We start from the raw sequence: 24117 nt of genomic DNA, 5'->3' as shown, positions 1-24117 counted from the left end.
CTCTGAAAAAAATCTTGTAGGGATTCTTCAAGGGATCCTTGGAGGATATCCTAGAGAAATTTCTGTAGGAATCTCCACAGGAACTCCTAGAGAAATATCTAGAGGAATTTCTGGCGGAATTTATGGGGGAATCTCTAGATATATTCCTGGACGAGTTTTTAGAGAAATCCCTGCAGGAATTCCCAGAGGAATCCTTGAAAAAACAACCTAAAGGAATTCATAAAAAAATACGTGGATTAATCTAGTGAGGATGATGATGATGATGATGATGATTGTGTACCCACCATCAGCGCAAGGATTACCTATGGCTGCAGAGTCATACCAGAAGGGAATGATCTACCTGATGGTTTGTTGTAGCAGGGTAAGCTAAATTCACTGGAAACCTTCGGAAGACAACACGATGGTTGTTATCTCGTGACAAAGTCTGGCCACCCCACGAACATTTGTCCAGAAACCAGTTCATTTAACTTCCTTAGGCTACCCCTCCCAAAATCCCATGTATCATGTAATTTAAATATAATTAATTATATAGTTGACCAATTACCTGATTTTACCTGAAATAATAAATATTATTATGATATATAATTACAACTTTATTTACCTGAACAGCGCTGAAACAAATAGTTATTATATTAAAGTTATAGTTTAAATCAAGCGATAATATTAAAACAAATGGAGTATTAGTAGTGAAAATACAAGAATAAAACAAAACATTAAAAAAAACAAATTTTGGTCTTGTAATTTTCCTGCATTTAAATTATTCGAGCTGGAGAATTACGAAATCAAAATTTGTTATGGTAGATCTTACGCCGTAACGCACCATTAGAAGGTGATCTACCCACGTTATGGGTACACGTGGATTAATCTAGTGAGGAATACAAAAAATAATTCCTGAAGAAATCGCAGATGGAATTCTTGGAGAAATTTTGAAGGAATCCTTAGAAGAGTTCCTGAAGAAACTCCAGAAGGTATCTCGGAAGCAATTTCAAGAGGAATTCCTAAGGGAATCCCTAAACAGTTCCTGGAGCAAGTACTGATTAATTCCTGGAGGCGTTACTGAAGGAATCCTAAGAAGAGTTCCTGGGAGAATCTTTGGAGGAATTTTTAAAATAAGTTGTTCCAGAAATAATCACAGAAGTAATTCCCGAGTTAAGAACTGCAGAATTTCTTGGAGGAATCCATGGAGGATTTTTTCCTCCCCTGTTGGGGAAATTAAGCCACTGTGTCCAATAAGCTGAACTTTTGTGGCATGGAGGATTCCTAGAGGAATGTCTGTAGGGATTAACGGAGGAATCTCTAGAAATACTCCTGAAGGAATCTCTAGAAGAATTCCTGGAGGTATTTCTGGAGGATTCTCTGGAGGCATTTCTGAAGGAACCCCTGGATGAGTTTTAAGGGGAATCTCTGCAGCAATTCACAGAGGAATCCCTGGAATAATTCCTGGAGGAATCCCTTGAGAAATTCCTGGAAGAATCCTAGGAAGAATTCTTGAAGAAGTTGCAGAAGCGATTCTTAGAGGTATTCCTAAGAGAATCCATAAACAGTCCCTGTAGGATGTACTGGATTAATTCTTAATTCCTGGAGGAGTCCCTGACAGAATTCCAAGAGGAATTCCTGAAGGAATTCTAAAAAGTGTGGAGTTGTTCCTGAAAGAAACACAGAAGAAATTCCCGGATGAATCCCTGGAGGAATTCTTGAAGGAAAACCTAGAGGAATTTCTGAAAAAATCCCATGAGGAATCCTGGAAGCAATCCCATGAGAAAATCCTTAGGGAATTCCAGGAAGCTTTCTTAACTAATTCTGCAGAATTTCTGTAGGTAAAAAATTGAAATCCATGTCACAAAAATTTTTGGACAAAAGGAACTCCTGGATTAATTTTTAGCTAATCTCTGGTAAAATTCTGGTATTCCTGTTGATATACTTCGAATTATTCCAGTTTCTGCTGACGGGTATCCCTGGAGAAATTCCAGGAGGAATTATCGAAAAAAGCACTGGAGCAATTACTGAAGGAACTGCTATAGATAGCCAAAGAGAAATTTTCGGAAGAATGTCTGGTGAAACCCATAGAGGAATTCTTGAAAAACTCTCTGGAGCAATCAATGATGGAATCATTGAAGGAAGCTATGGAATGATTCCTGGAGGCGTTCGTCGATGCATCCTTGCACATGTAAAATTGTTTGAAGGAATCGTGGACTGAATTCTTGAAGCATTTCTTGGAACAAACCCTGAAACCATCACTTTCGGAACCCTGCACGAAGAAGAAACTCCTGGAGAAGCCTCTTTTGGAATTTCTGAAAAAATCCCTGAAAAGTTCCTGAATACATGCTTAAAGGAATTTCTTGAGGTTCCTTGAAAGAACTCCTAAAGAAATCCCAGGTATTTTGCTCTTAGCATGACGTTTGTTTAAATTTAGAAGTGAAAATGCGTATAGCAGTAGCACATAACTGCACTCTATAGTAGCATATGGTTCTACAAGGTCGTACCGGAATCGGTTCCGGTATATCTTGAATATTTGGCATGCTGTTTTTGTATTCCATGAATGAACATCACAAAATTTAGCCATTCAACCAAGCTTGTTTTTTGGTAAAATTTAATGATAAGATTGTAGTGGTTCTCTTGGAGAAATACTTGGCGAAATGTCCCGTGGTTCTCGACTAAAAAAGTATAATTGTGGATAAAAACCTTAATTATTTGAATAGATTATTTTTCGTGATATTTTTTCTGGAACTCTGAAATATAGATAATCTTTGAGTTGGCTCGATATTAAAAAATAAATCTAGTGGCCAGGGGGGGGGGGCACGGCCCCCCCCCTGCCCCCCTCTGGCTACGCCTATGATACACCAGTCGCGACTTGAACAACCGGTCGTCGTCGTCGCCAGTCCATTGGTAATGAAACACGATACGCGTTCAATCACCATGCAAAAATGACGAAGAAATTGCCATCATATTGTCTCAAATTGGAACAAATCGTCCTGTCTGTGCTGGCTGTTGTTGACTTGGATCGGTTGGCAAGCGGAGAAGAAGCCAACAACAAAGAAAGGAACTCCTCTCCTAATCCTTGGGCAGATTTTTATCAATCGAGATAGGAAGCTCATAAATTTCACCCAATAAATATAGTTTTTCCCTTGTCGGGTGACTCCGTAGTGTTTCCCTCCCACATATGGCCCGTATGCGTATGTCTGATGGTCGACGAACGGCCTGTGCCTTATTGTACGAGGGAAGGCCAATCGAAGGATGGCCGGAAAACATCACCCTCAATCGCAGTCTTTTAATCAGAATGTGGTGTTTTTTATTATGCTACTTTATGTTCGGACTAGGTGGATTTAAGTTGTTTGATTTTATTGTTTTGTTCGGCCACTTCGATCAGTTTGTTGAATTCTATCTGTTGAAAAACTGGGATTTGTATAAAATTTATTTCAAAATATGTGAGTACCTTTTTATAGCTTTCAACAACAGCCTACTGATATGATTTAATGCAAAATTTGTTGCCTACATCATTTAATTCTAGAAGACATTGATGACAATTCTTTTGAGAAAGTCTTGGGGTTATACCAGAAAATTCTCCAGTGAAGGCATTCCTAGCGGCACCTGGTCCGTCCATCGTGCTCTCTGCACTTCAGGCCTCCTTGTGACAACCGGATCATTGGCGAACGCTAACTTTGCAGAGTTGTTATCCGTCATTCTTCCAACATGTCCTGCTCATCCTATCCTTACGGCCTTGGCAATTTTCTTGATGCTGGGTTCGCCGTAGAATGAAGCAAGCTCGTTGTTCATCCTTCTCCGCTACACACCGATTTCCTGCACACCACCGATCTACTTGAGATCGCATCACATCCGTTGAAATCGCTGACTGCCTGCAGCAGTTCGATCATAATTCATGTCTCATGTCCGTAGAGACGTAGAGATCACCTATCCGGTCTTAAAAGCGTTTTGTACAGGGCATTATGGGAAATTTTGTATGAAGCGTAACACTGCGCTAGACCTCCATTTCCTTCTTACTTACTTGATATTTGATGAGCTACAACTCGTAGCGGTGAGTCTACGCCGAATGAAACAATCGTATCAACTGGTCTCGGTACTGGGCTAATCGCTTCCAGTTACTCGGAACGTTTAGAGTACGCAATCCTTAAGGTCTTCTCAAATGCGACGGCCCCTTCTCGATTTTTTACTGAATTTGGTTTAGTTTGTCATTTTCCGGCATGTGAACTACGTGCCCAGCCCACCGCAGTCTGCCGTGTTTTATTCGCTTCACTATATACTTGATACAATTCGTAGTCCATGCGACGCAACCAGATGCAGTCCTTTAGTCTACCGAAGAATATTGCTTGCAGCACTTTACGTTCGAAGACTCCAAAGGCTCTTCAATCAATTTTTCTTAACGTCCGATTCAGGGTCGCATAAAGCAGCCGAAAGAATGAGAGTACTGTACAACATGAGTTTAAGCTACGTAACGTTCCAGAAATACCTCTATCTATTCGTACAGTGATTTCTCTAGGCTTCCTTTATGGATTCCTCCCGATATTTCTTCAATAATCTTCCCTTAGAATACTCCAGGCAGTCCTGATGGAGTTGTACATACAAGAAATTTCTACAGAGATTGATCCAGCAACTTCTGCTTGAATTTTCTTGGAATTCTTCTAAGGATTCCTCTAAAACTGTTTATTAGGATTTCTTCAGGAATTTCTGGTGGATTTATTTTTTTTCCTGTAGGGGTACACAACCACTGCGACCATTAATTGATCTATTGTGGTAAGACCCAGTTGCTTTATGCAGTACATTAGTACACTCACTAGTATTAAGAACTAGCTATTGTTTTTTTAGGCCTGCATTTTACCCCAGTCTGGAATAGCTTCCAAAATGAAAGCCACTACCTTCTTGGGATTTATATTCCACCAGATATCTCGGGGATGCATCCACCGAAATAACGTTCTCTCCTCTTAAAAAGAAAACTACACTCACAAAGTAGATGTTCCGAGGTTTCAGAGTTGAAATCACAGAACCGACATTTTTCTGATTGAATCTTCTTGAGCTTCAATAGAAAGTGTCGAGTTGGGCAGTGCCCGGTTAACAATCCTGTGTACACACTTAATTCGCGTTTACTACGTTTCAGTAGTGTGTTCGTGTTTTTCACGCTTGGCACGATGAATCTCTTTGACTGGGATATTCCAGGTGCAGTATGCCAGTTTGCTCCTACGCTCTGTTTCTCCCAATTTTTTAGCTCCATCGATAGAGCACTTGATGATACTCCACAGAAGGGTTCCGGTCCATACAAGGCACCCAGAGATCCCTCCCTAGCTAGCTGGTCCGCAATTTCGTTGCCTGCAATTCCACAATGACCTGGTACCCAGAATAACTTTACATTATTCTTTCCAGCCAGTTCCTTTAGTAGTGTAATGCACTCCTATACCAGCTTAGAATAAAATTCAAATGTGCATACTGCCTTTAACCCTAAAAGGGATACCTGGGGTCCATTGGACCCCAAGCGCCTTTCAGAGCTCGTCTTTGATGAATCACACTCAGCGAGGTGACGAAACTGAGGCCATGAAGGTATCCCTTTTAGGGTTAAAGCTGCCGAACTGTCTGGAAAGATATAGATATTCGCATGTCTATATTTTCTTTTAAGACAGATGGCAGCGCATTCCAAAATAGCTTGAATTTCAGCTTGGAACACCGTTTGCCATTTGCCCATTGGTATGGAGAGTTTAGTCCTGGGTCCATATACTCCAGCCCCAGCTCTATCACTCATTTTCGATCCATCCGTATAGAATTCAATAGATCCTGGTCGAACCGTTGGTCCTCCTGATTCCCATTGATGATCGGAGCTTTGTATGGTATATCTAAGATGAATTTTGGCTCCATCCAGTCTTCATTTTGTATTACTAGTAGATTTACAGTAACATTGGTTAAGATTTCCATATGTTCTGTTAGATCGCCTTCTAAGATGTTCTTGTATCTTTTTAACTTCAAGGCACTTTTCTTCGCCTCTAGTTGCACAAATTGGTGCAAGGGTAGCAGATGCATTAAGGCATCTAGTGTTGACCCAGGAGTATTTCGAATAGCTCCTGTTATTGACAATGTTACTAAACGTTGAAGTTTAGCCAGCGCACGTTGGGCTGTTTTGGTTTTAGGCCACAAGACTAGAGAGGCATAAGAGACTTTGGGTCTAACAATTGCCAGGTAGATCCAATGAACTATTCTGGGTTTTAGCCCCTACTTTCCCCCAATCACTCTACGACAGGCCCAAAGAGCAACTGTTGCCTTGTTTACTACATGCTCTTGATGTTCACTCCAGTCTCATGGAATTCCTCCAGGCGCTTATATTGGTCTTCATACAGGAATTTTGGCTAGGATTTCTCAAGCAACTCCTGCTGCGATTTTTCCAGCAATTTCTTTTCTACTCTAAAAATTCTCATTATGGTACCTTCTGGAATTCTACTAGGAAAGTTCTTCCGGAAGATCTCCCTGAGATTTTTCTATAAAACCCCTTCGTTGATTCTTCCATACATTTCTTCAAGGATATATCCAGGACTTTCTACAGAGGTTCTTCCAGAAATTCCACAGGGGATTTCCCAAAGAACTTCTATTGACCTTCTTCCTTAAATCAAAGCTGGAATTCTTCAAGCAATTCCCATTAGGATTCCTCCAGAAATACTTTTATGGATTTCTCCTGGCATACTTTTTTGCTGCAATACTTTCGGGAAATCTTCCTGAGATTTCTCCAGAAATTCCTCCTGCGGTTCCATCAGGGTTTCCTCCAGCATACTTCTACCGATTCTTTCAAGGAGAATTGTAGGTATTCCTCCAGGAATTTGTTAGAGGAATTTCTCTTAAGATACTCCTGGCATTGCTGATTCTAGGGTTTCTTTTAAAATACTTCTATGATAGCTCCCGGGGTTCTAGGAAATCCTCCAGATATTCCAGTTGTGACTGCTCAAGCAATTCCAGCTATTCTTCCTCCATAAATTCTAACTGTGGTACTTCAGAAATTATGCACGGATTCTTCTAGAGCTTTCTCCTGGCTTTTTTGCTGAGACTTTTCCAGGCAATCTTCCTGGAGTTTTTGCAGAAATTCCTTTAGTTGTTCCATCAGGGATTTCTCCAAGGACTCATCCAGGAATTCTTCCAGATTTTATCCAAAGAAAATCCTCATACAATTCCTACATAAGCTCTTTTTGGCCTTTCTCAAAGAATACCTCAAACAACTCCTCCTGTGATTCTTCCAGCAATTCCTCCAGAAATTCTTACTATGATGAGTCCAGAAATTTTTCCTAGTGATTTCTATACGAATTTATCCTAGCATTATGGCTGGAAATCTTCCTGTGATTCTTTAAGAAAATCCTTCTGTATTCTTCCATAATACCTCTACTGGTTCTTGCAGGGACTTCTCTAGGTATTCCAAGCATTTTTTCTTTGGATTCCCGTTGGCATTCCTGATGGCGTTTCCCTAGAAATTCCTGTACAGTTTTCTCCATCAATTCCTTCTAGGATTTCAGCTGAGGTTTCTACAATTATACATCCCATAATCTTTCTAAGAATACCTCCTGAGATTTTTCCTGTGATTTCTTCAGAAATTCTTCGGTGATTCCTCCAGGAATTTTTATCCAAGATATTTTGCCACGGATTCTCTCATAAATTTCCCATGGGATTCCTACAGGAACTCCTCTTGATTTTCATCCAGGAATTTCAGCTGGATTTCTCAAACTATTCCTGCTGTGGTTCTTCCAGCATTTCCTCCTAAGACTCCTCCAGTTACTTTTACTGTAATACCTCCCAGAATTCTTCTAGGGATTCTTCTAAGAATTTCTCCAGAGATTCCTTCAAAAACTTGCTGGGATCTCATAGGAGCCTTTCAGAACTACCTTCGGTGTGTCCTCGTAAATCCTAAAAAAATGTGGGATTTCTTCAAATATTTCTTGTTGGACTTCTCCAGGAACTCCTCACAACTTTCATCCAGGAACTCCTCCTAGGATTCCATAAGCGATTCCTGCTGCTTCTAATGTTTCAGGAATGCCTCCTAGGTTTCCTCCTGAAATTTTTAATGTGATACCTGCTGGAATTCCTCTAGAGATTTCTCTAGGAATTCTTGCCGGGATTATTCTAAAGCCTGTATCCGCAATAATCGGGACACAGAAATACAGCTATAACTCTGCAACATATACATTAAAATTGCTCAAATTTGGCCTAATAACATCTTAAGATGTGTTCATTTCACCTACAAAATTTCATGTGAATCGGAGTAGTACTTTTTGTTGTAGCAATGAGAGAGTAGAATGTGCGCCAATGAATTTTGTACAGACCCTAGTTTTGCTTGTTAGCGCTGTAACTTTTGAAATTTGCAATGGAAATGGCTGAAATTTTGAACACAAACCTCTCAATCTACATTTCTTGCATAGGCAAAATTTCAAAAAAATCGATGCACTATCAACAATTTTATAGTCGAAACATTTATTGGGACTGAATGTGATTTTAGTCCCTCCGAAATCAGTTAGTTAGCACCCTTCATTGTTTTGATTGTACTATTAAAAGTACTATACCAATAATTTTAAAATTTTGCGAGCAAAATATACACATAATGAACTACCTTCTGTCAAAATTTCATGAATATTAGCAGAGAAATTCAAAAGTTATGAATTGGTAAACATCGCACATGAAAAACACGAAAAAATTTCCCTTTATTTTTATTCCTGTTCGGGTTTGTCACTGCGACCAGTTTTTAGATCTATTGTGACATTACCCGTATCCTTAGTGTAGTGCATGTCGCATTACTCAATTGCCATTGAGGGGCAATAAAGTATCGATTTTGATACAGTTTTTGTTTTGTTTTCTTAGAAAACAAAACAAGAGAACTGATTTTGGTCATGCATCGGAAACCTAGCATCACCCTTGTTTTACTGCTAAATTCTCCCCAGTAGGACCCGGGTTTTAACATTAGCAGCAATATCATTCCAATAATGGAACAAGTGTTCAGCAATAAGGATTCTAGTATGTTCCTTGCGTACTAGCAATTTCCAGTCTTCGAAGAGTTAGTACATACATGGATCCCTAACCCAATTTGATTTCCTTTGCATTGAGTTTAGCCTCAGATGGTGAGGTTTTTAACTATATGCAAAGTAAAGTTGGTAAACTCAGTTTTATTCAAAAACTGGAAGTCTCCAAAACACCAGTAGTAAGGACTAAATACTATAATTCCTTGAATTACCAGAACACATATTCCAAAATTGAAAAATAGGACGACACTAGATTTCGGTTTGGTAGATCTAACACCGCAACGCAACCCAAAAAGGCGATCTACCCACGCTACGGAGCCCGTAGATCGAGCATCTTTTAAACCCCCTCAACCATTCATCCCTCAGCACGGGTCGCCTGACACCTTGGATTGGGGTTACCTGTTTGGTGGACTTTTACCCCCGGAACAGGTGGTCCGTAGTGCTATTCTAAGCCGGCAGCTACACGGGCAATTTCCCTAACACTAACACCTATCAACAGCAGTAGCTTTCAAACCAATTGATCAAAGTTGATGACATTTTTCAAGAAAGTGTATCTATAAGTATCATAACTGCTGACGAAATTTCATAATTATCATCATAGAACTTTAAACGGTAGCTTAAAAGAACCATCTATTATGCGGATGAATATTGGTCATGATAGTACAAAATGCTTAAAACCACGTCTGTTTGTTTTTCATCTACAGTTAAAAGTAATGCATCGATTTTGATGAAATTTGGCACAAATAATAAACATACACCAAAGAGTTCTCAGTCAATTATTTGGCCAATTTCACTAATTCATTGCAGAGCTACAGCCATACTTTTGTGTCCCGATTATTGCGGATACAGGCTTTAGGCAGTACTCTAGGATACTTCCATAAATGCCTTTGATTCTTCTAGTGATTTTTCTAAAGACTAATCCAAGAATTCATGGATTACTCTAGAAATTAATCATGGTTTTACACCTGGAACTCCTCTTGGCCTTCTTCAAGGAGTTCTACCTGAAGGAATCCCAATAGAAATATCAAGAGGAATCCTTAACGAATTTCGGGAATATTCGGGAATTTTCAGAGAAATCCTAGGAGGTATTACTAGAGAAATCTCTAGTGAAATGCTATAGGAATGTACGGGAAAAACTTGTAATTAATTAAAAGGCACAGAATTTTGCTTATTGACAAAATGAGAGATGAAATTGTGGAAAAAATCGCGTTCTGTTGGGATTCGAGAGCACTCGGCTCCGTATTTATTGCTAAACCGCAGTATGGCCATTTCTTTGAGGGTTCTTCAGGCATGGTTGTTTGTTTTTGGAAAATTTTACGGTAGTTTCATTGGAACCCAACACACATTTTAGCTTTATAGGAGAGGAACAAACCACTCTTAAGCAAAATTTAGTTGAGGACTGATATTCAACTAGTTCCGTTTCTTGGGAAGCAAATATTAATAGAATTGCTGACATTAACAAAACATACTCCTAAAAAATCGGCGGGAATATTCCCTGAGGAATGACCAAAACAATGTTTTGCCGAAAACACAAAGTTCTTGAATTATATTATAGCATAGCATCAGAATCCCGAAGAGAAAAATCGAAGTTCTGAATCCCGAAGAAAAAAAAAAAAACGAATGCTGTGGTCAAACCAAAAATGCAAATATGTATTCTGATTTTGCAATTCAGTAAGTATTTATAACTCTTGGGGGTGGAAGCTCAGGTAAAATATTATCTCCTGGGCGCCCATTTAAAACACCACCCCCGGCGAAGACTGGCGCTCGAGCCTAGCTATTTAGCACTGTAGTTGGAGGAAATGCCAATGCAGAACCCGTAGCTTCCGGGAAGGTAAGCCCAGCTTCCTGGGTTAGTGGGTTGGTGTCAGGCCCTGCGAGCCAGCCGTAAAAAAGACTAGCACCGGAAAATCAACAAGAGAAGAATGCGAACCGATACCAATGGCGACGACCACAGCGACGAAAAGGGACTTGCGATTGGAAGCTCGGTACGTGGAACTGCAGATCTCTCAACTTCATCGGGAGCACCCGTATACTCACCGATATACTGAAGGACCGCGGGTTCGGAATCGTAGCGCTGCAGGAGGTGTGTTGGACAGGATCTATGGTGTGAACGTTTAGAGGTAATCATACCATCTACCAGAGTTGCGGCAACACACGTGAGCTGGGAACAGCTTTTATAGTGATGGGCGACATGCAGAGGCGCGTGATCGGTTGGTGGCCGATCGACGAAAGAATGTGCAGGTTGAGGATCAAGGGCCGATTCTTCAACATTAGCATAATAAACGTGCACAGCCCTCACTCCGGAAGCACTGATGATGACAAAGACGCATTTTACGCGCAGCTCGAACGCGAGTACGACCGCTGCCCAAACCACGACGTCAAGATCATCATAGGGGATCTAAACGCTCAGGTAGGCCAGGAGGAGGAATTCAGACCGACGATTGGAAAGTTCAGCGCCCACCAGCTGACGAACGAAAATGGCCTACGCCTCATCGATTTCGCCGCCTCCAAGAACATGGCCATTCGTAGCACCTTCTTCCAGCACAGCCTCCCGTATCGTTACACCTGGAGATCACCACAACAAACGGAATCGCAAATCGACCACGTTCTGATTGATGGACGGCACTTCTCCGACATTATCGACGTCAGGACCTATCGTGGCGCTAATATCGACTCCGATCACTACCTGGTGATGGTTAAACTGCGCCCAAAACTCTCCGTTATTAACAACGTACATTACCGGCGGCCGCCCCGGTACGATCTAGAGCGACTGAAGCAACCGGATGTCGCCACCGCATACGCGCAGAATCTCGAGGCAGCGTTGCCGGACGAGGGTGTGCTCGATGTGGCCCCTCTAGAGGACTGCTGGAGTACAATGAAAGCAGCCATCAACAACGCAGCCGAGAGCACTATCGGGTACGTAGAACGGAGTCGACGAAACGATTGGTTCGACGAAGAGTGCAGAGCGGTTCTGGAGGAGAAGGATGCAGCGCGGGCGGTAATGCTGCAGCATGGAACCCGACAGAATGTGGAGCGATACAGACAGAAGCGGAAGCAGCAGACCCGTCTCTTCCGGGAGAAAAAGCGCCGCCTGGAAGAAGCGGAGTGCGAGGAAATGGAACTGCTGTGCCGTTCACAGGAAACGCGCAAGTTCTACCAGAAGCTCAACGCATCCCGCAAAGGCTACGTGCCGCAAGCCGAAATATGCAGGGATAAGGAAGGGAGCCTCCTGACGGACAAACGTGAGGTGATCGAAAGGTGGAAGCAGCACTTCGACGAGCACCTGAATGGCGAAGAGAATGTAGGCACGGAGGACTAAGGCAGCGGAGGAAATGACTATGTTGGTGCAGCAGAGGACGGGAACGAACCAACTCCCACGCTGAGGGAAGTTAAGGATGCCATCCACCAGCTCAAAAACAACAAAGTGCCTGGTAAGGACGGTATCGCAGCAGAACTCATCAAGATGGGCCCGGAAAAGTTGGCCACCTGTCTGCACCAGTTAGTAGTCAAGATCAGGGAAACCGAACAGCTACCGGAGGAGTGGAAGGAAGGGATAATCTGTCCCATCCACAAGAAAGGCGACAAGTTAATGTGTGAGAACTTTCGAGCGATCACCGTTTTGAATGCCGCCTACAAAGTGCTATCCCAGATCATCTTCCGTCGTCTTTCACCTAAAGTAAATGAGTTCGTGGGAAGTTACCAAGCCGGTTTCATCGACGGCCGGTCGACAACGGACCAGATCTTCACCGTACGGCAAATCCTCCAGAAATGCCGTGAATACCAGGTCCCAACGCATCACCTGTTCATCGACTTCAAAGCGGCATACGACAGTATCGACCGCACAGAGCTATGGAAAATTATGGACGAGAACAGCTTTCCCGGGAAGCTGACTAGACTGATAAGAGCAACGATGGACGGTGTGCAGAACAGCGTAAGGATTTCGGGTGAACTATCCAGTTCATTTGAATCTCGACGGGGACTACGACAAGGTGATCGACTTTACTGCCTACTATTCAACATCGCCCTGGAAGGTGTTATGCGACGAGCCGGGCTCAACAGCCGGGGTACGATCTTCACGAAATCCAGCCAATTTGTCTGTTTTGCGGATGACATGGATATTATTGCCAGAACATTTGGAACGGTGGCAGAACAGTACACCCGCCTGAAACGTGAAGCAGCAAAGGTCGGACTGGTGGTGAATGCGGCTAAGACAAAGTACATGCTGGTAGGTGGGACTGAGCGAGACAGGACAAGCCTTGGCAGCAATGTTACGATAGACGGGGATACTTTCGAGGTGGTAGAAGAATTCGTCTACCTCGGTTCCTTGCTAACGGCTGACAATAACGTGAGCCGTGAAATACAAAGGCGCATCATCAGTGGAAGTCGTGCCTACTATGGGCTCCAGAAGAAACTGCGGTCAAAAAAGATTCACCCCCGCACCAAATGTACCATGTACAAGACGTTAATAAGACCGGTGGTTCTCTACGGACACGAGACATGGACGATGCTCGAGGAGGACCTGCAAGCACTCGGAGTTTTCGAGCGACGGGTGCTAAGGACGATCTTCGGCGGTGTGCAGGAGAATGGTGTGTGGCGGAGAAGGATGAACCACGAGCTCGCTGCACTTTACGGCGAACACAGTATCCAGAAAGTGGCCAAAGCTGGAAGGATACGGTGGGCAGGGCATGTTGCAAGAATGCCGGACAACAACCCTGCAAAGTTGGTGTTTGCTAACCATCCGGTTGGTACAAGAAGGCGTGGAGCGCAGAGAGCACGATGGGCGGACCAGGTGGAGCGTGATCTGGCGAGTGTTGGGCGTGACCGAGGGTGGAGAGCTGCAGCCAGGGGCGTACAATTTCGTTTCAATGATACACTTTCATGCAACATTTGAAAGAGTCACTTCAAGTGTTTCATACATTTTTCTAATGACTCGGTCGTTAAAAAAAACTTTTCCACTCATCGTAGCACTCGGTAGTCTCCCACCCGGTCGCATTGCTTGTGCTTCACCCGTCAGAGCATTAGTGTCTCACTGGTGCGCGCTAGTCTCTCAATGGTTACGGGCGCCGGTTAAATGGATTTAAGTGGTCGAATTTGTTATCCTCTTTCATAAAACATAATTATCATTCTATTGGCGTGCACCACTATTTAAAAATGTGGTTTAAATAGTGTTTTTAGCATGTTGAAGTATTTCAATGACTCATAAATGAAACGAAAATCCAAGTGTATTATCCCATGTTTCATACACACTTGTTTCTGTAGCAGCAACGAACGAGTGTGTTGCTGGGTGAGAGATGAAGCATCACAGCAGTCCGTTCGCATGGGAAACGATTTGCTACAGTCGTCGTACGTCATGTTTTCCTTTCGAAATTGCACGACCCTGGCTGCAGCTGCAAATCGAGTATTATGGCGGCAAATTGTTGATTCAGTATTATCATGAATTTGATGTGAACTAAATAAATGAATGAATTGTAACTCTTACAATGCCACAAAAGTTCAGCTTATTGCACGTAGTGACTTAAATTCCACAGCAGGAAAGGAAAAAACTCTTACAATTGATCTTCAAAACTATTTTATAAAAGTTATTATCATGTAATAAACAAAGAGGATGTCACGATGAATACAAGTTACTCTCAAATTTGTGGATATTTTATAGTTTCAGAAAAGGGCTGAAAGTCTCTTTAATAAAGACAAATCAATCATTTAATAGTTTAAGAAATTTACATTTCTAATAATTGCTCGGAAAATGTATTCTTAATCGATGTATTCAATCCACAAAATAAAGGGGTTATGATGATTGTAAAGTTCAAACTGAAAATACAAATTCCATGTATTATACGTAATCAAGTTATCATGTTCTCAAACCTCACATGGCGGGGAGAGTGTTAAGTCAGTACAATGGTTCGGATTAAAAAAAACTGTTCTTTAAAATATAGTGCGTTTAAATTTTTGGGCTAATGTGTCCCGCGACGCAGTTTTTTTGTCTGTATTAACGAAATTTTTAGCCTAGGCTAGTTCATCTCGGGTGTGGGTCCCGAGATACCCACGCTTTACTTCCCTTCCGAAGGAAGAACTCACATTTTGCGAGTTTGTCGGGAGTGGGATTCGATCCCAGGTCCTCGGCGTGATAGTCAAGTGTTCTAACCATCACACCAGGTCCGCTCCACAGGGACGCAGTTTATCATTGTACTAAGAAATTGAGGATGGATCGGTATTGCTTCTTACGAAAAAAAAACGCAGATTAAGGCGAAACTGGAAGCATTTCCTCACTTTTTGGTTTTTGATTTTTTATTAAATATCGAAGCAATATTTTCAAAATCGGTTTTCGTATACATGTAGAGTATGGTTCAAGGTATCTTCTGATTTTTTTTGTGGTGGAAAATGCTTTTCATTTTTGCTGAAACCATTTTTGAACAAAATTTCACAAAAAATGGTTTCCGCAAAAATGGAAAACATTTTCCACCACAAAAAAAATCACAAGATACCTACCTTGATCCATACTCTACATGTGTACGAGAACCGATTTTGAAAATATTGCTTCGTTATTTAATAAAAAATCAAAAACCAAAAAAATGAGGAAATGCTTCCAGTTTCGCCTTAATCTGCGTTTTTTTCGTAAAAAGCAATACCGATCCATCCTCAATTTCTTAGTACAATGATAAACTGCGTCGCTGTGGAGCGGACCTGGTGTGATGGTTAGAACACTTGACTATCACGCCGAGGACCTGGGATCGAATCCCACTCCCGACAAACTCGCAAAATGTGAGTTCTTCCTTCGGAAGGGAAGTAAAGCGTGGGTCCCGAGATGAACTAGCCTAGGGCTAAAAATCTCGTTAATACAGACAAAAAAAAACTTCGTCGCGGGACACATTAGCCCAAAAATTTAAACGTAGTGCCTTTCTCGCCGAATATGTACACATGATCTTTTCATCGACTGAAGTCAAAATGTTCCTGAAAGCAAGATTTGTTTTCTCAAAACCATCATCGATTTGGTAAACTTGGGCCGTTACAAATAATTATTTCACTTTTTGTCCCACCCTTCTTTGGCTGGTCGAGAGGGTCGAGAGGGGGATAAAAATAATAAAGCATTTAATCTAAAAAATAATAAAAACTCATTCGATTTGTTGAAGAATTTTTTTATAAATATTTTTTCATTTAGGTGGGGGGGGGGGGGGGGGGGTGGCAAAAAATCAAACTTAAATTTGTATCAGCCTTGTTGAAGGCACATATTCTTGGCAAATTCCGAGTTCAACGCATAGGAAGAGTTGAAAAATATCAGACCTCTTAGTTGACTGCATGCCCACTTCCACTATCACTGAAGGCAGATTCACTTTGCGGTCTTGGACAATGTTTTTTATGCTCAGCAAGTGAAATTCCCCATACTCAATCTCATTCAAATTTCAACTACATTACAACCGCATCAAAATTTTACGCAGTTATTTTAGACGCAAAAGAGGATTGAAAAAACTTTTTTTTTTAGTTTTTAATTCGTTGAACCATACAACTGTACAGTTTAACCTCAGAAATCTGAAAAGGTGTGATTTGATGATTAGTTTTGTCAAGATTTTGTTCTCTTATATTGCACCGGTTTTGTTCACTTTCGTATTTCCGGCGAACCACCCAACGCTGGTCCTACAAAGCTAGCGGTACCCGACTAGAAAAATCTATCAAGTTTATAACACATTGTGTTATGATGTTATAAAAAAAATCTATAACTTATTATGTTATAAACTAGGTGCAAGATGATGTTAAAATAAGTCAAATTGTAACAAAAAGTACACCGGTCTAATCAAAATAATAACCTATTTTGTTATGATCTGATCAATATTATAACAAAATATGATATAAGTTTTAGCTTCAAGAAAATTAGTTCCTATCATATTTTGGTTCAACTGTAAAAAATGATTTTCTGAATGTCAAGTAATTGAAACTAAAATATTTCACAATGAATTATTAAACAACATTTATAACATAATATGATATACCGATATAATATTTTTAAACCCCAAAGATATAAAAACTTGATTATATTACAATGAGATATAAATATCAGGGTTTGTTATAATAATGTTATATTTTTGTTAGAATCTTCTAGTCGGGATAGTCACTATTGTGGTCTGAGCCTATTTTCTTGCAAACCGTTCATCAGGTTATCAAAAAAGCATTGGTTTGATGTGTCGCATGGGTTTGGTTTACTTTTACACGGTTTGATCTATTTTGAAACGGGCTTTGGTCTATTTTTCAATTTGGCCACTTTCTGCAGGACTCCCGGAATCAATTCTGGAACACTGCCGTTTGTTTTAAATGTTTACAATTGGCCAATTCAGGTGGGACACCCGGATCTGGTTTCCAAACACTACAAGTTGACCAAAATGTGGCCTGAGACTATTTTCTTACTAACCGTTCATTAGCTTTTCCAAAAAGCTGCTATTTGACGTGTCGCATGCATGAGTTTGATTCATTTTTATATTTGACCAATTCCCCCGGAACCGGTTCCGGAACACTGCCGATGAAAATATGGTCTGAGACTGTTTTCCTTCTTACCGTGGTTTTATAGGGCGCATGCATAGGTTTGGTTTACTTTTATATTTGGCCACTTCCAGAGGAATACCCGGAACCGGTTCCGAACACTACCGGTTCGGATATGGTCTGCGAATGTTTTTCTGCTTACTGTTCAGCAGGTTATCGAAAATGGCCTGGTTTGGTGTGTCGCATGCATGGGTTTGTTGCATTTCCATATCTGACCCCTTCCTGAGGTACCTGTCCGGAACACCTAAATGGTCATAGCTCCGGAATGGCTGGACCGATCCCAACCATTTTCAACAGGAAACAATGGGACCAGATTCCCCGTCAAATGAACCATCGGTCATTAAAATCGGTTGAGATTTACTGCCATAAAGTGACGAGAGTTTGTTTGTACACATACACATACATACACACACACACACATACACACACAGACATCACCTCAACTCGACGAGCTGAGTTGATTGGTATATGTTGCTCGACTCTCCGGGCCTTCTATCAGAAAGTCATTATTGGAGTGAACATATAGCCTTTCCGGTACACTTAGTGTACGAGAAAGGCAAAACGTATGTAGGGTATGTGTTCCATCAGTAATCTCACGCTCCCATTTTCATCTCATTCCAAAACAAGCGATTACGGCACCAATTGATTCCGTTCTTTTTGTTTTTATGGGTGCTCACTTCCAACAAAAAATACAAAAATAAGAAACAAAACAAACAGCGCTTCAATCCTTTGTTTTTCGTAGGATGAAAATGGGAGCCACATGCTTAATAAGGGAACCAATACCCTATTCTGCATTTTATGAGTATTTCTAGAGCTCATTCTTCGACACGCATAATCCGATAACGGTTTCGCCTTATTGTAGATAGCAGTCCCAAAACATTTCTAAGAAAAAAAAACCTCGGGCTGTGGTCAGTCTGTATCTAGAGCTCTATCAGCGGCTCGGTGGTCACATCATGTGTTTTGCATATTAAAAGCATAAAAATAATATGTGACACACTTTTTATGCCAATAAATTCCATACGTTTGCTGATTTTCCTGGAAACCTGGTGCAACCACCCACCCATCACGCTATAGGAATCCGCACAGGAAAAGAAGCGTGAACAGGATTATTTTTCCGGTCCCTTTCTTTCCACCGGCGTTCTGTCGAATCCTTATTTTTCCTGTTCATACCGAAACGAAACGTCTTCCCTCCCGCACGAGTAAGAACCTTATCGTACGTTTTTTGCGTCCTTCGGTCAGTCGTCAGGATATTAAAATTGACATAAATAATAAAAATTTGATTCGGACACATAAGAACAACCGCAGAACGACTTTTGTCTTTGGCGTCTGCTGTAGTATAGCATGGAGATGACAAGCAGTTCGATTAGATTAAAATTTATCGATTCATGCCGTAATTTTATGGTTGACCATCCGGTCCATCATGCGTGCAAGGAACAGCGGACGGAGCACACTTGCCGTTTGTCTACGAAAAACGAGATACGTCGCCACCCCCATGCATCGCTTGGATGGATGGTGATGATAGCACGAAAGTAACGGCCAAAGGACAAAACTTAACTCAAACATTATGATAATGGAATAAAATAAAGATAACGAGGACTAATAGAATGCTCAAATAAAATGCGACGTATCCCCAGTTCATTTATATACTTTAAGCCAGCTCTTGGGGACAGTCTTTTGTACGAACTTATACTTATTACTTATATTAGGCAACAGTTTGTTTCGTTGAATTTACGTCGAAAAAGAATCCCTTTCCACTTAACGCTAAGTGTTCTAAGACTCCCCAACAGCAAACAGTCGTCATTGTGCGCAAACTGTCTCGAAGTCTACGGCATCTTTCTTGTTCTCTATTGAATGGCGAGGCTAACCCCTTCGCAGGAAGCGGGTTTGCTAGGTCTCCGTTAAGGAGAGCGGAAGGAGTTGGAAGCTGCGCACGTAGTGCCCAGCTAGTTAGTCGGGTGAGGTAGTGGACGGAGCGTGGTTGACGAGGACCATTAACAAGAACCGAGATAGGTTATCTGCGGAGGAGGTGGCTGCGCATCAGCATGTCCCTTTTTTTTTTTTTTTTTTTTTAATCCGTGTCGGGTATTTCCATCACTGCGACCAGTTTTTTGATCTATTGTGACATATGCCCCTGATAAGTTTTATTATAGCTATGTATATCAAGATGACGTACCACTATTGTGAGTGATCGCCATCGTTTGATTAATAGCATTAACCCAGCACGGTTCGACATTTCGAATGAACTGCACTACCGTACTGGGTGTTGTTCTCCAAATGTCAGAGGGTTCTAACAGCCCTTTGACGAAGAACTTACGTCTTGTTGTAAAGAGTGCCGGACAGTGGCACAGTAGATGTTCCGAGTCTTCTTTATCTGTGCCGCAAAAGCGACACATATCATCTTGAAGTTTTCCCATAAGCTTCAAGTGATATCGGCTCGGACAATGACCTGTTATAAGCCCAGTATATACGCTTAGATCTTTTTTGGAAAGATCCAGTATTTTACAAGTCTTAGAAACATTTGGAATAATAAATCGCCTTGCTTGTCTTGCTATACAAGTGTTTTTTCCAATTGTTCGTCACTTTCGAATGTTCTCTTATTTTGAGCTCCATTCGCAAAGCACAGGCAGATAGCCCACAAAAAGGTTCGGGCCCTATGAACTGAAGAGATGATCCAAGCCTTGCTAATTCATCGGCTCTTTCATTTCCATCAATTCCACAATGGCCAGGAACCCAATATAAGTTGACCTGATTACGACAGGACAGATCTTGAAGTGATTTAATGCACTCCCAAACATGTTTTGATGTACATACCGCTGACTTCAAAGCATTTAGTGCTGCTTGACTGTCAGACAATATGCATATATTTGAATGCCTATAGTTTCTTTGCAAACATATATTAGAGCATTCTAAAATTGCTTGAATTTCTGCCTGGAATACAGTTGGATACTTTCCCATGGGTATCGACAGGTTTATCCCTGGGCCAGTTACTCCTGCTCCCACTTTGTTGTTCAATTTTGAACCGTCTGTATAAAAAATAATCGATCCTGGTCGAAATTCTGGACCACCGACTCGCCACGAACTTCGATCAGGGTCATAAACTTTAAACATACGGTCAAAATTGTACTTTTTCTCCATCCAGTCTTCGTTGTTCATAACTATGGATTTTATGCCAAAAGTTTTTAGAATACTAAGATGCCCATTAAGGTCACCTTCCAAGAGGTTCGTAGATCTTTTGATTCTTAGAGCGCTCTTTTCAGCTTCAAATTGTATAAATTGATGTAATGGAAGCATGTGTAATAAAGCATCCAATGCCAATGAAGGAGTGCTTCTCAATGCTCCAGTTATTGAGAGAGTCGCTAGTCTTTGTAATCTTCCTAGTTTTCTCTGAGCGACGGATTCTGTGGTTTTCTGCCACCAGACCAGTGAGGCATACGTGATCCTGGGTCTCACGATTGCCGAAAAGATCCAATAAATCATTTTCGGTTTCAATCCCCACTGCTTACCAAATGTTTTTTTGCTTATCCAAAGAGCATTTGTCGCTTTTGTGATTATCTGCTCTAGGTGTGAATTCCAATTCAGTTTGCTGTCAAGGACTACTCCGAGGTACTTGACTGTATTTGAAAGATCTATAGATATGCCTTTCAGGTATAAATTATTTATAGAAAATTTTCTCCTCTTTGTAAATGGTACAATAGTAGTTTTTGAAGGATTTACATTCAATCCTTCCCTATCACACCACGATGAGATACAATTTAGAGCAGTTTGCATTCTGTTTGCGATGATTTGGTCATATTTCCCACGAACTATTATGACTATATCGTCTGCGAAACCAATTATTTCAAATCCCTGTGATTCTAAGTTTTTCAGAAGATCATCAACTATCAAAGACCACAGAAGAGGTGATAAGACGCCTCCTTGTGGGCACCCTTTCACTGCTCTAACAGATATAGAGGAGCTTCCAAGGTTTGCTGATATCTCCCTTTTGGCTAACATTTCATTAATCCAATCAACAACACATTTATTGAAACCTCGTTTCATCATGGCCGTTGCTATTGCATTGTGAGATGAATTATCAAAAGCTCCCTCAATGTCAAGAAAAGCAGAAAGAGCAATTTCTTTGGCATTGAGAGATTTTTCAAGTTTTGTAACAAGCTTATGTAATGCTGTTACTGATGATTTACCCTCTTGGTAGGCAAACTGGTGTTTGCTGAGAGGATTTTCAATAAGATATGATGATTTTATGTGCTCATCAATTATTTTTTCCATAGCTTTTAGTAGTACAGACGATAAGCTTATTGGCCTAAAGGATTTTGGCAGTGTTTTATCCTTTTTATTGGCCTTGGGGATAAAAATCACCCGTACTTGTCGCCACCCTACTGGAATGTAACTTAAAGATAAGCTGGCTTGGAAAAGTTTAGTTAAAATAGGTGTTAAAATCGCCTTTCCCTTCTGCAGTAGTACAGGAAGAATTCCATCCCTACCAGGTGATTTGAAGGGTGCAAAGGAGTCAATCGCCCATTCAACTTTCTTTTCAGTAAATATTTGTTTGGCCAAAGTGCAACTATCGATCCTGTCTCTATTTGATCCAGTCGTTCCGCTCATTATTTCATGATCATACGTCCTGGTTTCAATAACGCCAGTTTCTGTTACAGCTGAACTCTGGTCTTCAGTTGAATTGATTACTGAACAGGGAAAATGTGTTTTCATCATCAACTCTAACGTTTCATTTGCAGAATTTGTAAAAGTCCCATTTTCTTTTTTCAGTGTTCCCAACCCGTTAGAATGATCCTTTGCAAGGATTTTTTGCAACCTGGCGGTTTCTGGAGTAGTTTCAATGCTTTCACATGTATGCCTCCAGTTAATCCTTTTTGATCTTCTTATTTCTTTATTATAATTTGTAAGGGATTCCTTATATGGGCCCCACTGTTGAGTTCGTTTAGCCCAGTTAAACATTTTCCGGGTTTTCTTTCGAAGTTTGGCTAATCGGTTATTCCACCAGCGTTCTTTAGCAGTGCAACTTTTATTAAATGCATTCAAAATCAAATTTGATATTTGTTTTGAACTTTCTTCAAGTTCTGTGCATGATTTTGAGGATGTTTGTAATGTGTTTACTCCAGCTCTCAGCTCTGAATTGTAAAGCTCCCAGTTTGTTTTTCTGGGATCTCTTATAGTTTGTGTGAGTTGTTGACCAGCCTCATACTCGAATAAGATTTGCATATGATCCGATAATGATGCTTCATCAGATACATGCCAATTTTTTATTTTTTCCGAGATTTTCGGACTACACAATGTTAAATCAAGTACTTCCTGCCTTATTGCATTTATAAATGTTGGTGCTTCTCCCCTATTACATATGTCTATTTCATTGTTATAGATATAATCTAAAAGGTACTCACCTCTGCTATTGATGCCCGTGCTTGCCCATACCGTGTGATGGGCATTTGCATCGCAGCCAATTATAAACGCTTTATTTTGTGTGTTGCAGTATGCAACAAACTCTACCACTTCCGGTGGAGGAACTTCTCCTATGTCTCCCGGAAAGTATGCTGATGCAACGTAGATTTCCGTTTTGCCATTGGTTGTTGGCACCTCCACCATTACTGCGACGATGTCTCTTTTTATAAATTCTGTAATTGGGACAATATTTACATTTCCATTTATTAAAATTGCAGCTCTGGGAGCAAGCTGCCCAGAGTTGTAAATTAACTTACAAGATGTAGGAATTCCTGCTATCCTACTGTTAGTTGTCCATGGCTCCTGGATTAATGCGATATCCAGTTTGCTCTTCGTAAATCTTCTGCAAAGTACAGCAGTTGCTCCCTTCGCATGGTGAAGATTCACTTGAATGAACTTAATTTTTTTGCTGTTGAAGATGTCGTTGTTCGCCGCTTGAGCGGGGATTTACTTCATCCCCTTACTTGGTTGTGCGACACCCCTTATTTAGATTTTTCCCATCTGGAATCTTCAGTTCTCGGTATTCTGGGTTAAATCCTTTGTTTGTCGGTTTCTTTTCACTTTTTTTAGCGCCGACAGTATTTGCAGTGTGACCAGTAGCTTTACGGTTTGTTTTTGCTTCCCCGACTCCACTTGGTCCTGGGATTTCCTCAATCTGGTCTACGACCATCTTGTTATCGCCAGTGCCTACGTGGGTCTGTCGAGAATCATTGTCATCCCTACTCCCTGGTCTTTCACTGCCATCATTTTGGTACTTCTTTTGGAATTTCTTCCTAAGATAAGCAATCCCAAATTTGAAGTCGAGATTGTATTCACTTTTTTTTGATAGAGCTCAGCGAAGCTCCGTCGACAGTGAAAACGAGCTCGACGTGTCTTTGACTTACGACATTGCGCTGCAGTATTCTCCACAAATCAACAGTAAGCCCATCATTTTTGGTTTCCAAGAGCGCCAGAAGCATGTCCCTTCATTGACTTTGCATTCTCGAAGTCTAATATCATCAAATACCTCATACAGGCCCCCCAAAAGTGTGGCGGATGCTATTGCTTACGACAAGTAATCGCAGAAGCGTGTGAAGCAGCCGTCCGGTGAGGAGCCAACAGGCGGCGCCCACAAAGATAGGCGGCTGTTAACCTCGAAGGTCGGTGGTAA

At 41.2% G+C, this 24117-nt stretch overlaps 1 protein-coding gene across 1 annotated transcript in view; it reads right to left on the bottom strand.

The window, feature by feature from the left end:
• The window catches only part of LOC134286420 (uncharacterized), a 40947-nt gene extending 17039 nt beyond the window's left edge, over positions 1 to 23908 (bottom strand). The window contains exons 1-2 of the mRNA XM_062848029.1: positions 23225 to 23908; positions 22132 to 23140 (exon numbers count right to left, since the gene is read on the bottom strand). Of these exons, the coding sequence (XP_062704013.1) occupies positions 22132 to 23111 (980 nt within the window). The 5' untranslated portion in view covers positions 23112 to 23140; positions 23225 to 23908. The remainder of the gene's footprint in view (positions 1 to 22131; positions 23141 to 23224) is intronic.
• Between the last annotated feature and the right edge of the window lie 209 nt (positions 23909 to 24117).

The sequence above is a fragment of the Aedes albopictus genome, chromosome 2 (assembly GCF_035046485.1).
Source record: "Aedes albopictus strain Foshan chromosome 2, AalbF5, whole genome shotgun sequence".
Classification (NCBI taxonomy): domain Eukaryota; kingdom Metazoa; phylum Arthropoda; class Insecta; order Diptera; family Culicidae; genus Aedes; species Aedes albopictus.
This window is presented reverse-complemented; position numbering and strand designations above follow the sequence as displayed.